Below are 15,838 nucleotides of genomic sequence, written 5' to 3'. Positions count from 1 at the left end.
TTTTTTAAGGGTTAAACCTCCCTAAAGTTGGCCAGTAGTTATTATTTTAGAAAGAAATGATTTAAATTGTTGTCCAAGTAATTTGGTTTTTAATCTTCCGATGTCAGAGACTCAACAGGATGACCATGATGAAGGACTGAAAGCCGCAGCCTTTGAACCTCCCTGTGTTTTTATTAACGGCTGTGTGACTTCCTGTTCTGAGTCACTGATGGACAACATGGAGGCCAAAACCTTTATTTCACACGGATGATGCTCTGCATGCCAGCTACACCGAGCTGCACAGCTAGCTGGCCTGCAGGGAGCTTCCTGTGCTGGACAGCGCCACCTGCTGTTTGCACTGATGACAATTTATTTTTAAAGTTATATTCGAATCACTATATCTTTCAACTTAAAGGGACAGTCCAACATTTTATTAAATCCTCTCTGTTTTCTCCAGAATTTAGCTGCTTCCTCGTGTGCCCAGGACTGTTAGCCTAGCTTAGCACAAAGGCTGGAAGCAGAGGGAAACTGGACAGTATTAGACGTTATTAAGGATGGCTTACTCGAAAGGACTCTTTAATGAGTAGAAAACCCTTAAAATTCAGCAAATAAGTCTAAAGCCATGTCTGAGCATCGTGGCCTAGTTAAGGTAAAGTTAAGAGATGACTTAAGTGTCTCTTTTGAATTGTCACAATTTTGAAAAACCCCATCACAAATACATTCATACAGTATAATCCATTAATTAGTGACTTTGCCTTTTAATGAGTTTTATTTTCTGTCATATTTTATGAATTGGCCACATATTACAGACTAAAATATATTAAGAGTTTTTAATTATTTATTGCATTAAGGGATCTTTAGGGTAAAAAAATAAATCTTTACCAAACAGCATGAAAGTCATCCCTGAAATTTAAGTCCATTTTAAGATATAAATTAGGGATTTCATATTTTTTGGACAATTTTAAGGGTTTTTGACCACTTAAGGAATCCTTAAAACATTCACATAGTCCACTAAAATATATAAATATATTATAATTTATGAATGTATCCATTAATTAGCCCATTACAATCCCATTAAAATATCGTAATTATTGTTATTAATGGGTAGATAAAATGAATTTTAATGTGAGAAAAGGACTGTTTCACAGTAACTGAGGCCAGATAGCTTAAAAGGACCTTCATTTCTCATTTCAAGCTGCAGTAGGTAAAATGGAGAAGAGAGCAGACAGACAAGCTGCACGTCCCTCCCCTCCCTCCCCTCCCTCCCCGCGGCACGCACGCCCTGCCTCCTCCCTGGGCGTCTGCGCGGCTGCCGTGACAACCAGTAACGTTAGCCTTAGCATCGGAAACAAGCTAACTCTGCCCAGCCACTACATCACAGTCGCTAACACAGCGTCTGCGCTATGGAGTGTTACTGTAACAATCACCATGTTAGCTTTCTGGTTACTTGTTTAACCGTATATGCTGCTGTTGGCGGCGGTATGGGCAGTTTCTCCTGTGCGGGTGGCTGTTGCTCCACCGTAGCTTTCACTGGCCTCCTGACGCCGCTCACAGAGCTGTTGGCAGCCCGGCAGCATGAGCGGAGGGAGGGGGCGCTTCGCGGCGTGTGTGAGTAGTGATTGACAGATGTCAGACACTCCCTCAGACGCTCCCCTGGCTCTGATTGGTTGTTTTGTGTTGTGCGCGGTGGATTCTTGCACATGGCAGTAGGAGATTACATGTTTCATGTACTGCTGTCTGGACACAGCGACAGTTTTAGCAAATATGACTAAAAATTACTTTTATACAAGTTACCTACTGCAGCTTTAAGGTAAACATTCAAGGAAGAAACCGGTAGAAATCCTTAATACAATTCATTAATTTATTCTTCAATCATCCTCATGTTTGGGGTTAACCTCCAAATTTACACCTTACTTGAAAGATTAAGGTCCTTTTAAGGAGTATCCATATTATAATTTGTAACTTTTAACATATTTCTACAATTCAAATATCCTTTATTCCATTGTAGTCCACAAATGTTTCCTTTAATTTGTCCAAATCTGATAAACCTGTTAAATATTAGATTACTGAATAAGAATTACATTAAATTGTCATTAATAAGGTGGATTTGTTTCTTGTGTGATGGAGCTAAGCTAGCTTGGTTACACATGTATAACACCCATTAGCTAGAAATAGCAAGCATGACATCTGATATGCTACCTGCTTGAGGTTATGGTGGCTAATGTTAAATGCTATTTGTTGCTTCCATCAAACATCAATAAACAGCTAATATAACATTGATGATGCTAGCTGTTTTGTGGCCACTCTGGCTAGCAGTTTCCCCCTGCTTCCAGTCTTTGTGCTAAGCTAGGCTACCAGTCCTAGAGGATTTTAGAAGACGTCAGACTGTCCTTGTAACCGCATCCTGGACACAGAGATGAAACTGATTCTGACTTGTCCTCATGTCAGTTTTCATGCAGCTGTGATAAACCAGGTGAGACCAGATGTTTCCACAGGTTCAATCCACGTCTTCCTCCTCACCTGTTTGTTTCTGTGAGGCGTTTACTGACCTGGACACTTTTATAGGATGAGCTGTGAGGTGTTCACTGTCCCACTGTTCTGTGTGAAAAGGGAAGTTGAGGGTGTTGCTGATAAACAAGCCTCCTGGAAAGTTTCTGATATTTCTGTTCATGTGGATCTTCACATATTTTGGAAAAATTAAAAAGGAAATAAATGTGGTACCAAATTAAGAGTCTTGTTTTTCCGATCATTTTAATTTGATCATTACAAATGTTGGAATTTCACCTGATTAAATGAATTAAATATCATCAATTATGTCACAACTTAAAAATCACGTGAAAAGGAATTTATTTTACGATTTTTTTCACAAGTGGAAAAATTGGATCAACGAGGAATAATTGGAGAAAACAGAAGAAATAGAAAAGGTAAAAACTGATCAGTTTCAGTAATTACAATATTAATAATAAACGTTCTTTACATAACACCTTTCTAAACAGTCATTTCAGGAGGCAGTGAAGCAAATAAAATTTTCTATAAACAATAAAAAATCATCCTCTTTACATTTAAATTCAAACAGATGAACGTCACTGATTTTTAATGGGACATAAATATGCGTATCATCCACAAAACAATGGTACTGAGTATTGTGCTTAATTAAGTATGCACCAGTTGTAGCAAACAAGAACAGCAGAGGGCCAATGATGGAGCTGTAAGAGAACGACACAAGCCAGAGGTGCAGAAGAGGAGGCATAAGATTTCAATCATTCAGCAGTGTCTCTGATGCCAACCCACTTTTCAGTGGTGCAATAAAAAAATCAACGCTGTCAAATGTAGATCTGAGATTAAGAGTTAAAACTGATCTCCATCATCAGCTATGAGTAAAAGGTTGTTTGTTACTTCAATGGTGGCAGTTTTGTGCTGTGAGATGAACGGAAACCTGATTGAAATCTATCAAATTATTCATAAAAGAAATCAACTTTCATTACAGAACCTTATCTTCAGCTTTGGATAAAAATGGTCATTTAGAATTGACTCCAACGTATTTTTCAATCCAGAAGGTCAAGGCTAGATTTTCAGATTGGTCAGTTTCAGATCAGTTAGCTCCTCTGCAGGTGATCAGCCCGCTGGTTGTAGTTCATCTTCCTCAGAATATCCTCAGTGACCTGTTTAGCCCCCTCAGTGTGGTACTGTTGGATCATCAGGTCCACAGTTCTGGTTCTGTCTGCTGCTTCCAGCCGGCTGACAGGGATTGGATCAGACTGCAGACTCAGGAGGCGCTGGAAGGTTTTTAAATCCTCCGACTCAAGAGAGTTCAGCATGCTGAGCAGCAGGACCGTCGTGTCCACTAACTCTGAGTTACAAACTGACACAGAAGAGAACACAACAGGGGTTACGCTAGATTTCTAAAGACCACAATACTGCTTCCACTAGATTCAAACTGGTTTCACTGGATTCACAGAGACCAGAAAATTGGTTACAATTGATTAAAATTGGTTAAACTGGATTCACAGAGACTACAATACTGGTTACATTGGATTACAATGGATTCAAAGAGATCACAACACCGCTTACACTGGATTCAAACTGGCTCCACTACATTCAGTGAGACCAGAACACCGGTTACACTGGATTATGCTGCATTCACACTGGTTACACTGGATTCAAACTGGCTTTACTGGATTCACAGAGAGCAGACCACTGGTTTAAGTGGATTCACTAAAACCACAACAGATGCAGAAGAGACCACAACACTGTTTACACTGGGTTCACAGAGACTAAAATTGCCTACAATAGATTCAAACTGGTTACACTGGATTTAAACTGGTTATACTGGATTAAGAGAGACTACAATACTGCTTACATTGGATTTATAAAGACCACATCAGTTGTTACACTGAATTAAAATTGGGTGCACTGAGTTCACAGAGACTACAACACTGCACACACTGGATTCAAACTGGTTTCACTGGAGTCACTGAGAAGACACTTGATATGCCAGATTCCAACTGGCTTCACTGGTTTCACTGTGACCAGAGCACTGGTTACATCTGTTTTAAACTGCCTTCACACTGGTTACACTGGATTCAAACTCCTTCACTGGATTCCCAGAGACCACAACACTGCTTACACTGAATTCAAACTGGTTACACTGGATTTTTAAAGACTGCAACACCGCTTACACTGGACTCAAGTCAGTTACACTGGATTTACAGAGAATACATCCCTGGTTATACCAGATCCACAGAGATCACAACACTTACATACACTGGATTCAAAGTGGTTACACGGGACTTATAAGGTCATTAATTCAGTCAATACTGAGTTGCTCATTAACAAAGTTATCTGTATGTTGATTCACAGATATTCATGAACTAATCATGACCTAATGATTTATTAATAGAGTATCTCCCAGTCTGTTCTCTAAAAACTCAACACAGTTATTCAGCAATTACACATTAATGATTCATCAATTATAGGGTGGTTCCTGATTCATTCCTCACTGGTTCTTCAGTAAATACTCACATTACCAATAAATCTGTTACTTGATTTTAAGAGTTTTATTTGATCCTTTCAAATCAGTTAAAATCACAAATCTGAAACAACACTCATTACTAAATAAATGCTGTTTTTGAGGTTCTCATCTGCATCCCAATTGTTTCAGTAGATTATTCTGAAGATAAATTTTCTGTTCTATCTGTGGAAGAAGTAAATCAGTGGCTCTTCAGTGAGATGGAGGTGTGCTTGTGTTGATGTTACCTTCTGTGCTGGGAGTGGATGCAGCACCTGCAGGAACAGAAACACAGTGACATTAGAAAACCTTCTTCATGTTCAATGAAAGTTTATCTTTTATCACACAACAAACTGGAACTGTGGTGAAACTGGAGGCAGATTATAGTTTGTGTCTTCCTGTTTCTAAAAAAGAGGTCAAATTACACAGAAACTACTGAACCAGTTCATGTAACATGTGGTTTGCACCTGTTCTGAAAGTGCCCCTACCTCAGTCAATTCAAAACTAGCAGATACAAAGTCAGATAAAAATTGACTCAGATCCCTTTAAACAATACAACCGGGACTCATCATCATTCATTCAGTGTGATTCACTTCAGCTGTGGTTTACCAGGATTTAAAACTGTGTTTTGGACCAAATGAGGATCACTTGTTGCTCATCAACTCAGGATGTTATAAAAGCAGGTACAAGGATTAATAAATTTCATGATTTGTGCTTTAAATAATTAGTACTAATCTCAATAATCCCATGTTAATGCATTCAAATCAAAAACAATCTGTAAATTCTTAGTGTGCAAACAGCTGTTAGATATAAACAAGCAGGTGTGTAAAGGTGTAGGAGTGTAAACTTGCCTAAAGGGTCAAACCCTTTAGGTGTCTTGTCATATGGTTGCACACGGTTACCATCACCATGTCCACTGTTTTTAACTTAGAGTCCAACAACTACATACACCGTGGTCACATGGGTTCATACCTGGTAGACATGCTCCCATGGTTACACAGGGGAAGAATCTGTCACGTGACTTTATGCCTCCATTCAATGCTGGTGAGTTACATAGAACTACATTCAGAACAGTTTTCTGAAGCAGTAGTTCCACCACTACTAATATTAATGACATTACTACAAGACTAGTAATAGTAGTAGTACCAGTAAAAATAATAACATAATAAGATGATGTCAGTACCCTGTCATATGTGTTAATGTGTTACTGAGTTGTGTAACGGTGCCATCATGTTGTATTAATGTGTTAGCATGCTGTGTTAATGAATTAGCATGTTGTGTTAATGTGTTAGCATGTTGTGTGAACACGTTGTGTTAATGTGTTAGCTTATTGCTTTAGAGTTGGTGTGTTGTGTTAATGCGTCCAAATGCTGTGTTATGTCTGTGCATACTGTCTTAGCATGTTGGCGTGTTGTGTTCATGTGTTGTGTTAATGAGTTGTGTTACTTTGTTAGCATGTTGTATTAATGTGTTAACATGTTATGTTAATGTGTTAACGTGTTAATGTGTTAGCATGTTGTGTTAATGTATTAGCATGTTTTGTTAATGTGTTAACATGTGTTAATGTGTTAACATGTTGTGTTAATGGGTTAATGGGGTAGCATGTTGTGTCAACATGTGTTAATGTGTTAATGTATTAGCATGTTGTGTTAATGTGTTAATGGGTTAGCATGTTGTGTCAACATGTTGTGTTAATGTGTTAACATGTGTTAATGTGTTAACATGTTGTGTTAATGGGTTAACATGTGTTAATGTGTTAACATGTTGTGTTAATGGGTTAGCATGTTGTGTCAACATGTGTTAATGTGTAAAGCCTGGTTTATGCTTCTGCGTCGCGTCGACGCCGTAGGTACAGACCCCTACGCGGACCCTACGCCGTAGCCTGACGCGCACCTCCAAAAAATCCTGACTACGTGTCGCGTCGACGCGTCGTGACGTGAACGTCGAGGACTGTGATTGGTCCGCTCAGAACGTAATTTTCGGTTCAGTCGCAGCCCTATGGTCGCAGCACAACAACACCGCCATTTTCAAAGTTTCTGTGGTGAGAGCTACAAGAAAAAATGGACCAAGCCGAAAAAAGAATTATCGAGGAGGTACTCAAGTACGACCACCTCTACAACTCCTCTTCGCGGCAGTATAAAGACTGCCAAATGGCCAACAATTTGTGGAGGGAAATCTCGCGAAACACGGGGATCCGACAAGAGCCCCCCAAAACCATACAAAGACACAGCCACACCCCCCTAGCGGCTTGGCGGTGAATTGCGGAGCAACGCGTTCCCTCAACGCAGAACTATGAATGCTCAGTGACGGCGTCGGGTGTACGCCGTAGGTACGGCGTCACCGCGACGCAGAAGCATAAACTAGGCTTTAACGTGTGTTAATGTGTTAATGTATTAGCATGTTGTGTTAATGTGTTAATGGGTCAGCATGTTGTGTCAACATGTTGTGTTAATGTGTTAGCATGTTGCGTTAATGTGTTAGCATGTTGTGTCAACATGTGTTAATGTGTTAGCATGTTGCGTTAATGTGTTAGCATGTTGTGTCAACATGTGTTAATGTGTTAGTATGTTGCATTAATGTGTTAATGGGTTAGCATGTTATGTCAATGTGTTAGCATGTTGTGTTAATGTGTTAACCTGTTGTGTTAATGTGTTAACATGTTGTGTTAATGTGTTAATGGGTTAGCACGTTGTGTTAACGTGTTGTGTTAATGCGTTAGCACGTTGTGTGAATATGTTGTGTTAATGTGTTAGCATGTTGTGTTAATATGTTGTGTTAATGTGTTAGCATTAGGGATGAGCGAGTACACCACTATCTGTATCTGTTCAACCATCTAAATGATCTGTATCCGTATCTGTACTCGGAGTGGGCGGGGCCTAACAGAAACGGGTAGGGCTTAAATCGGTACATTATTTTAAGTCTGAAATTGATATACAATAAAAATATTAACATCGGCTACTTTGTGTGTTCAGCTATATGTGTGTATGTGTCTAAGTGGTGTGTAAGACTACTAAGATTTTTTAATGATCTGTGTGCACTTGGTGATTCATGCAAACATCCAGTGATGGCAAACAGGGAAACAATGTCAGCCTTGTTCACTGTATTCTTCTCAAAAGCACCGCGTTCAGTACGAACAAAGTTTTCCAACTGACTTTATGTCACCAGCCAAACTAAGAGCAAGCAGACGGTAAAAAAAAAAAAAAAAAAAAGGAGTGGAGGCAGTGACCGACGCGACACGAGCCGTTTTCAGCTCTGTCTTGTCAAATGCACCGAGTACATTACGAAACAAGTTCACCAAATAACTTTAAATATCATACAAACCGAAATAGAGGCGAGCTGAAGAAAACCTAAGGAGTACTGAAGAGAGCAACGTGAGCTAGAGACGTGTCTGTGTAGGGAGGGGCGGGCGCTGTGTGTGACTAGCCAATCACAGAGCGTGAAGACAGTCAGTTACCCAATGAGGATTCTCCTTCAGCACAAGCACGGATAGTGACGAGTTTTACTCGTATCATGCTCGTACTCGTCAAAAATGCTTTATCCGTAACGGATACTCGTCTGAAATGAGTATCCGGCTCAACCTTAGCTAGCATGTTGTGTTAATGTGTTAACATGTTGTGTTAATGTGTTAACATGTTGTGTTAATGCGTTGTGTTATGCATTAGCACGTTGTATTAATGTGTTAATATGTTGGCTTGTTGTGTTAATGTTTTAACATGTTGTGTCAATGTGTTAACATGTATTAATGTGTTAACATGTTGTGTCAATGTGTTGTGTTAATGCATTAGCACGTTGTATCAATGTGTTAATATATTGGCTTGTTGTGTTAATGTGTTAACATGTTGTGTTAATGTGTTGTGTTAATGCATTAGCATGTTGTATTAATGTGTTAACATGTTAGCTTGTTGTGTTAATGTGTTAACATGTTGGCTTGTTGTGTTAATGTGTTAACATGTTGTGTTAATGTGTTGTGTTAATGCATTAGCACGTTGTATTAATGTGTTAATATGTTGGCATGTTGTATTAATGTGTTAACATGTTGTGTTAATGCGTTGTGTTAATGCATTAGCACGTTGTATTAATGTGTTAACATGTTAGCTTGTTGTGTTAATGTGCTGTTGTGTGCATTAACATGTTGTATCAGCATGTTTGACCTGATTAGTGATCTACCTCTTAGCTTGACAACTCGGTGCCACACCACAGACTCTGTGGAGCCAAACAACCAGCCAATCAGAGGGAGTGAAGTCACATGACTGCTCAGCTGTAACTCCACACTACAGACATCTTCCGCCAGCTGCACCTGAAATGACGGCAGGAAGTTGCTGTAGTCGTTGAAGTTCACAAACTTTGAACTCTGAAACAAAAACAAAAAATGTTTTAAAAAACTGGGAAAAAAATTGATTTAAGCAGGAAAGCCACATAGAAAACAGCTGAAGGGGCAGACACTGAAAGGAACTGAAATGTCAGCTGAAGTGTAGGCGACAGTTGAAGTGCAACTGTAAGTAACGAAAGCAGTTGACATGTCATTAAAAGTGGAAGATAAAAGTTGAAACATTTAAAATGGTTCAATTGGCAGATGAAGTGGCAGAAGTGTGATCATTTGAGTTGGAAATGTGAGTTGAAGTATAACTGTTACGGGCGTTAGGTGTTCGTTTCCCTTAATCTGTTTATTCTTGAGCATCTCCAGTTCAGCAGCGTGGGACCCATGACGTCACCGGGGATTCCCTTTCGCGGCGGCTCCTGATTTGGAGATGCTCTCTCTCTCCAGTCCCAGAACCGCCCCCCCCCCCCCCGTGAGTGTACCCGACCAATCCAGTGGCTCCAGCTGGTCTCTCCTCCCTCCATTCATCAGCGTCCTCTCCAATCCGGGCGCGCGTGCACATTATAAAAAGTGTGTGCCGTCGACGCCCGGGTGCGGCGGTGATTTTCTGTGATCAGTTCGCCTCGTCGTGCCTCTTCAAAAAAGTTGTGAGATAGGTATTGATAGTGAGTCTATAGATCACTGTTGGTTTGTAGATCCACCAGTAAGTTCTGTTCGATTAATTGCACTGAGGCACTAGGTTTGGGGAGCTGGGCTATAGTTAGTTTCTTTTGTTTTTCACACATCACCGTGCACCACACCACCGGCAACTTTTCTGTTGGTGCATTAGGTTTATGGGTGGTGGTCCCCGTGTAATTTTTGTTGAGGTAAGAAACAGGGCAGGCAGATAAATTTCTTCTTTTGTTGTTCTTTGCAGGATAGTCAATTTTGGGGTGGAATTGAAGATAGGCGTAGCTGTGTTTTGTTTGGTTTATGATTTGCCGCCACCCGCCGCCCTCTCCCTTGGTTATTCCGATATTTGTTTGTTGTTGGTGTTAATTGTTGTTGTGGTTTGGTTTCATTAAACAATAAACGGCATTCTGCTTTTTAACATCACGGCACCGTGTTGCTTCCCTTTCTCCCGAGCTTTCTCCATCAAAGGGTCGTAACAATAACCAATGAAAGCAGACAAAGTCAAACAAAAGAAAGATTAAAGCAGTCGAAGAGCAACTGATTAAAGGTGTTCAAATGTAAGAATAAGAGATGAAAGCAGCTGAAGTGTACCTCTGGCTGGATGAAAGTGACGGGTTGTCCACTCAGCTTGTACATCTGATTTGCGATCAGCTCACAGTCGGGTATTGTTTCCACGTACTCTGCTCCGATCCGCCGCTTCCACTCCTTTATGACCTGGAGGACAGATCAGATACTGAGCTATCAGCTAAACTGAATATAACCAACACCAGATAAGTAAAGTTTAACATGCTGTTTTAAAGTTTCTCCACACAAAAATAGTTTTGAGAAATTGATGGAATCAAGGGTTTCATCCGTTGAAACTCCTTAAAATTGACACAATAGCGTGTCTTCCCTTAATTTATTTATACCTTAAAGAAGACATACTTTTTATTAAGATGTGAATTTAGAGATTGCTTTCATGCTAATGTTCATTTTCAAAGAGGTTTTACCCCTGACAAGACCTTGAAAGATAGTTCATTAAAAACCCCTTCATATATTATAATCCGTTCATTTATCCATTAGTTTACCGCATTTGCAGTGGAGACAATAAGCTCCTTGTATGGGACAAATTCAGCTTTAGATAAACCAAGTACAATTTATTTTAAGATTAGTTAGTGGTGGAAATCCAGAGTGATGGAGGGGGGCTGGCTGGATTGTGTATTTTGAATCAGAGGTGAACAGCACAGCTGGAATCTTCAGGAAGAAGATTTGAGACTGATGAGGATCAGGGCGTCACAGGTAAATTAGAGAGGCAGAAGAGAATGGAGCTGAAGCACAGGTAAAACAGGATTAGGAAGGTTTAAAGACAGCACAAGGAAATTGGAGAGCACAAGTAGAGTGTGCTGAATGTAGAACCACTAAGACACAAGGAACGGCGTGGTGAAGAGTGGCGTGAAGGTCCGGGGGTTTATACACTGCTGGCTACAGGTGTAGCTGATGAGCTGACTGGGAGCAGATGGGCAGGTGGATGAAGCTAGGTCACCACGCCCTGATTGAAAGAAACACGCACATACATACAAACCACACAGTGGAGAGGGTAAAACAGCAGAAACACGAGGGATGAGGGAGGAATCCTGCCAGGCCTTAACTCAAAATCCCATTGACAGAAAGAACAACATATTGAGACATTTTCAGGCATTTTTAATCGGGTTTTAAAGGGTTAAAATACTTGAAATGGATGAAACAACATAAAAACCATACCTAAATTTGTACCTTAAAGATTACCTTTACTTTTGAATGACAGTGAAAATCCAGTGATGGCCTTTATAAAAATTGGCACATTTTAAAACCCCTTAAACTGGGGTGTAAGGGGCGGGGCTTGTGTATCTGATCTGACGGTAGGCGGGGCTTGTGTACCTGAGTGACGCAGACATTCCTGGGCAGCAGCAGCACAAAGAGCGAACAATCGCTCAGCTGAGAGAAGAGCAGCACGAGGCCGCCGATTGCACCAGTGGACGCAGCCGACGTCACCAGACCGAAACAGGAGAAGCCAGAGATGTCGATGATCACGTGACTATCTGTCACCTGATCAGGTGTGATGATGTCCACACTGTCCCCAGTGACATGAGCCACAGAAAGGAAGTGTTGACCCCCATCTGAGGAGAGAAAACCTCAGCTTCAGCCACACTGTCAGTGTCTAAGATTGCCTGGAGTGTAAAAGTTCACCAGGATAAAAATGATGAGAATGTCATAGGTGACTTGATGTATGAACATGTATGAACAGAATGCAGAAACTGGGCATATCAAGTGTTCACTGACAACATATTTCTTTTGTTTTCCACCAAAGTATCAGATCTTATGATATATGACCCTGGTCTCTGCAGTTTCACAGTCTTGGTTATAAATATTGATGGTGGTATGACTCTGTTGTGGCCTCTGCCATTTTCTATGGTGTAGTCTGCTGGGGGAGCAGCATCACTACAGCTGACAGGAAGAGGCTGGACAAACTCATCAGGAAGGCCAGCTCTGTCCTGGGATGCCCTCTGGAACTGGTGGAGGAGGTGGGGGGGGAGGAGGATGACAGCCAAGCTGTCCTCCATGACAGACAATGACTCCCACCCCCTCCAACACACACTCACTGCACTGAGGAGCTCCATCAGTGACAGGATGCTACGTCCAAAGTGTGTGAAGGAGCAGTATCGCAGGTCATTCCTACCTGCAGCTGTCAGACTGTACAATAAAAACTGCTCCAAGTAATCAATGCAGTAGTCTGGACAATAAAACATGTACATAACAGTCTATAAATACGATCTACAATTTCTTACAATTTCTTTCTTTTTATTTTTATTTAAAATCCTCACTCTTTTGTATATACTGTTTTTGTTTTTAATTTGCATGCACTTCTTACATTGATCTTTACTGATGCTGCTGTATTCTGGAATTTCCCCTCGCGGGACAAATAAAGGAATATTGAATTGAATTGGTGGATGAGCTGTGTGTCACTGACCTGAGAGCAGCTGGCAGTGTGGCAGGTGGAGGCGGTGGAAACTTCCTGTCAGCAGGGTGAACCTGAACAGTGGTCCGGCCGGCCTCAGACCTTTAGAGAACAGAAAGTCCACGTCCCAGGGAACCGTCTGATAGACCACGTCACCGATGCCCTCTAACAGCAGGCCAGTCTGCCTGCAGTGGAAAACACCAGGCAGCTGGCAACGCAACCTGGAGATACAACATCAAGCAAACTGACTGGAAAGCTTGTGATCAGTTTATTCACTCAGCAGGAAGTGAATCCACATGAATCTCACATGTCAGGTCTGGTGAACTTTGGCAGGTGAATTCACGCCGTTGACCAATAGAAAGCCATCATGACAGAGCTGATGCATTACATTGCTGTAGTATTTTCACAGTGTGGTATTACAATTTTACTTGACTTAAGGATGAATACTCAAATCTCACTGAGTTAGCTGAATTAGCTAGCTACATCTGCTAAAACCTCCCAGCACCAGCTGCCATTTTATTGATAGTTGTGTAAAAGTCAGAAATGTCACATTTTTTCATCAATTAATTTTATCTGACTCTGTTTGAAGAACCCGGTTGTGGTTCTGTTCTAGTTCTCTGTAGAATCATCTGAGACAGACAGAAGTAAACAGCTTATTACCTGAACATGTTGCCATCCTCAAAGACTTCAGGTGTAATTTCAACCTAAACAGATCAAACACATCTGTCAGACACCTGAACATATTAACCAATCATCATCAGGGGCGACATCACAGTGACATGTACTGGTTGCGTTGAATGTTACCACTGTTGTGTCTACGTTCGTCTCCAGCCTGATGTCAGATGAGCTCTGTGATGTCACTGGTTCTTCTTGCAGACAGACACCTGCAGTAGGATGACATCATCACCACAACTTCAAGTGATCAATTGATCAATCAGTTTCACAGAGAATGGTTCAAGGCAGTTTACTGAAAGCAGGGGAAACTGTTAGCATAGTGTAGCACAGTTTGTGTGGACGTACTGAGCGTTGGGACGATCTTCAAAAGGATGTTTATGGCGTCGCTCTCGGCCTGTTTGGTTTTGAAATGTTTTCCCAGAAGTCTCTGTGCTGTTGGTCTGTCTGTGTGTTGCAGCTGCTCTTCACCAATAGGAGCATGGCTTTCCCCACTCATGTGACCACTGACCAACCACAGGAAAGATCTGACCTCATCTGACACCAGAAATTCCAGCATATCTGAGAGAGCAGACGACTGTGAAGGATTCTGGGAAATAAAAACAGGAATGACATACTGATGACATCACATCTCAGAATCAAGACCTCAAGAAGGTTCTGATCTACGAGGCAGACACTGAAATCAAAGGTGTTTGAAAGGGAAACTGATGGTTTTCAGACTCCACGGTCTTTAGAATTGATGATCTTTAGACTCCTCGGTCTGCAGACACAGTAATCCACTAAGAACCTCACAGTAATGTGGACTACAAACCTTGTCCGTGATTGGACCGTTGTCCAGCTCTTGCAGTAAGAGTGGCTCTGATTGGCTGAGGGCCGTGTAGAGCACCACCTGGGCTTTGTCCCCCTTTGTCAGGACCAGGTCCACCAGTGCCCGATTCTTTTCCTTGTGGACTGCATAGATGTTGATCGCCTCTCTGTTTGCAGCATTCAGGATCCTGTAGTCCTGTAGGACATCCAAAACAGGGTCCAGCCACTGCATCCTGCTGATCAACTTCCTGCGCTGAGTTTTTACAAAGTCTGGAACAGGTTTTAGGGCCAGTTTAGGTCTCAAAGGGTCCAGGGCATTGTGGAGCTGGTAGACCCAATCATCTGGGCCAAGTACCATCAGGGCTGCATCCAGCATTGTCAGTGCCCCCTCCTCATGGTAACACTTCAGCATGGTTTTGGTGGTGCTGTAGGCATCAGCAGACCTGAGCCAGTGTGGGGGGATGGGGGGGGAGCCCAGGATGAGATTCTGACTGAGACACCAGTGGACCCTCCACAGTTCCACCTCCTGTAGCTCCAACAGTTTTGACAGTAGCAGATCCTCTGGCGCCATCTCAGGTTCGCTCCTCATCTGAACACTCGTGCGTCTCTTCAAGGTCCGAGCAAAGTTCTGAACCGCAACCGTAGACATATTACCCATGATTCAGTCAGTCAGGTTTTACTGTCCTCTTCTGTTCAGACTAGGACAACATAAGATAAACTTTATTGATTAACCACCAGGGAAATTCACTAATCACAGCAGTCAGAAAGCAGAGCGAAAAAAGTGAATTCAGTGATTAATAAAAATTAAAATACAAAAGTAAAGACTTTATGCACTAAATACATCTTTAACTTATACAGATAAGACCACGATACATAATTGCACCCATGACAGTAAAACACACGTGTAGCATTATACTAAAAACTATAGAAATATCTGAGTAGAATTGTACAGAAACTGGATTGGATTGGACTGAGAGAATGACGCTGCTGTGAGACAAGACAAAAAGGACGAGACATGTATTCATGAGACACGAAAAGACATTATTTCTAATATCTAAAGTGTACACAGTGTGTACAGTGTTTAGTTTGAGGGAAGTTGGTTTCTTACCAGAGTGAAGGGAGTTGAGACAGTTCTTCTGTCCTGGTAATGTTTGAGTTCACAAAAAGCAGACAACCGAGAAATGATTTGATTCTTTACTTCCTGTTGCCACTTTGAGCCTTTGGTTTTGAGGTCACTGGTGGTTTTTTTTTCAAATGTTTTTCAAAACTAGAACTTTCCATTACAACCTCTGAGGTCTAGACACAGCAGGCAAGAAGGTCGACCAGGCCGACTGCTACAGACGCTACAGAGTAAAGAAATATTAATATATGTGTCACCACATGTTGGTCTACTGTTCAAATTAGGTTT

At 41.4% G+C, this 15,838-nt stretch overlaps 1 protein-coding gene across 2 annotated transcripts; it reads right to left on the bottom strand.

Annotated features, from left to right (window-relative positions):
• Window positions 1-3,095: 3,095 nt before the first annotated feature.
• On the bottom strand, window positions 3,096-15,597 carry LOC143318534 (uncharacterized). 2 transcript variants are annotated; one of them, XM_076726936.1, is made up of 11 exons: window positions 15,539-15,597; window positions 14,435-15,128; window positions 13,972-14,212; window positions 13,756-13,835; window positions 13,612-13,655; window positions 12,964-13,172; window positions 11,874-12,112; window positions 10,569-10,691; window positions 9,155-9,338; window positions 5,236-5,262; window positions 3,096-3,841 (listed from the first exon to the last, which is right to left on the bottom strand). In XM_076726936.1, the coding sequence occupies exons 2-11, from the start codon at window positions 15,086-15,088 to the stop codon at window positions 3,576-3,578; spliced, it is 2,067 nt and encodes a 688-aa protein (XP_076583051.1). In that variant the 5' UTR covers window positions 15,089-15,128; window positions 15,539-15,597; the 3' UTR covers window positions 3,096-3,575. The 2 variants fall into 2 exon arrangements, with proteins under 2 accessions (XP_076583051.1, XP_076583052.1); XM_076726937.1 differs by having other exon boundaries at window positions 9,155-9,284.
• Between the last annotated feature and the right edge of the window lie 241 nt (window positions 15,598-15,838).

This window comes from Chaetodon auriga, chromosome 3, assembly GCF_051107435.1.
Source record: "Chaetodon auriga isolate fChaAug3 chromosome 3, fChaAug3.hap1, whole genome shotgun sequence".
Lineage (NCBI taxonomy): Eukaryota > Metazoa > Chordata > Actinopteri > Chaetodontiformes > Chaetodontidae > Chaetodon > Chaetodon auriga.
This window is presented reverse-complemented; position numbering and strand designations above follow the sequence as displayed.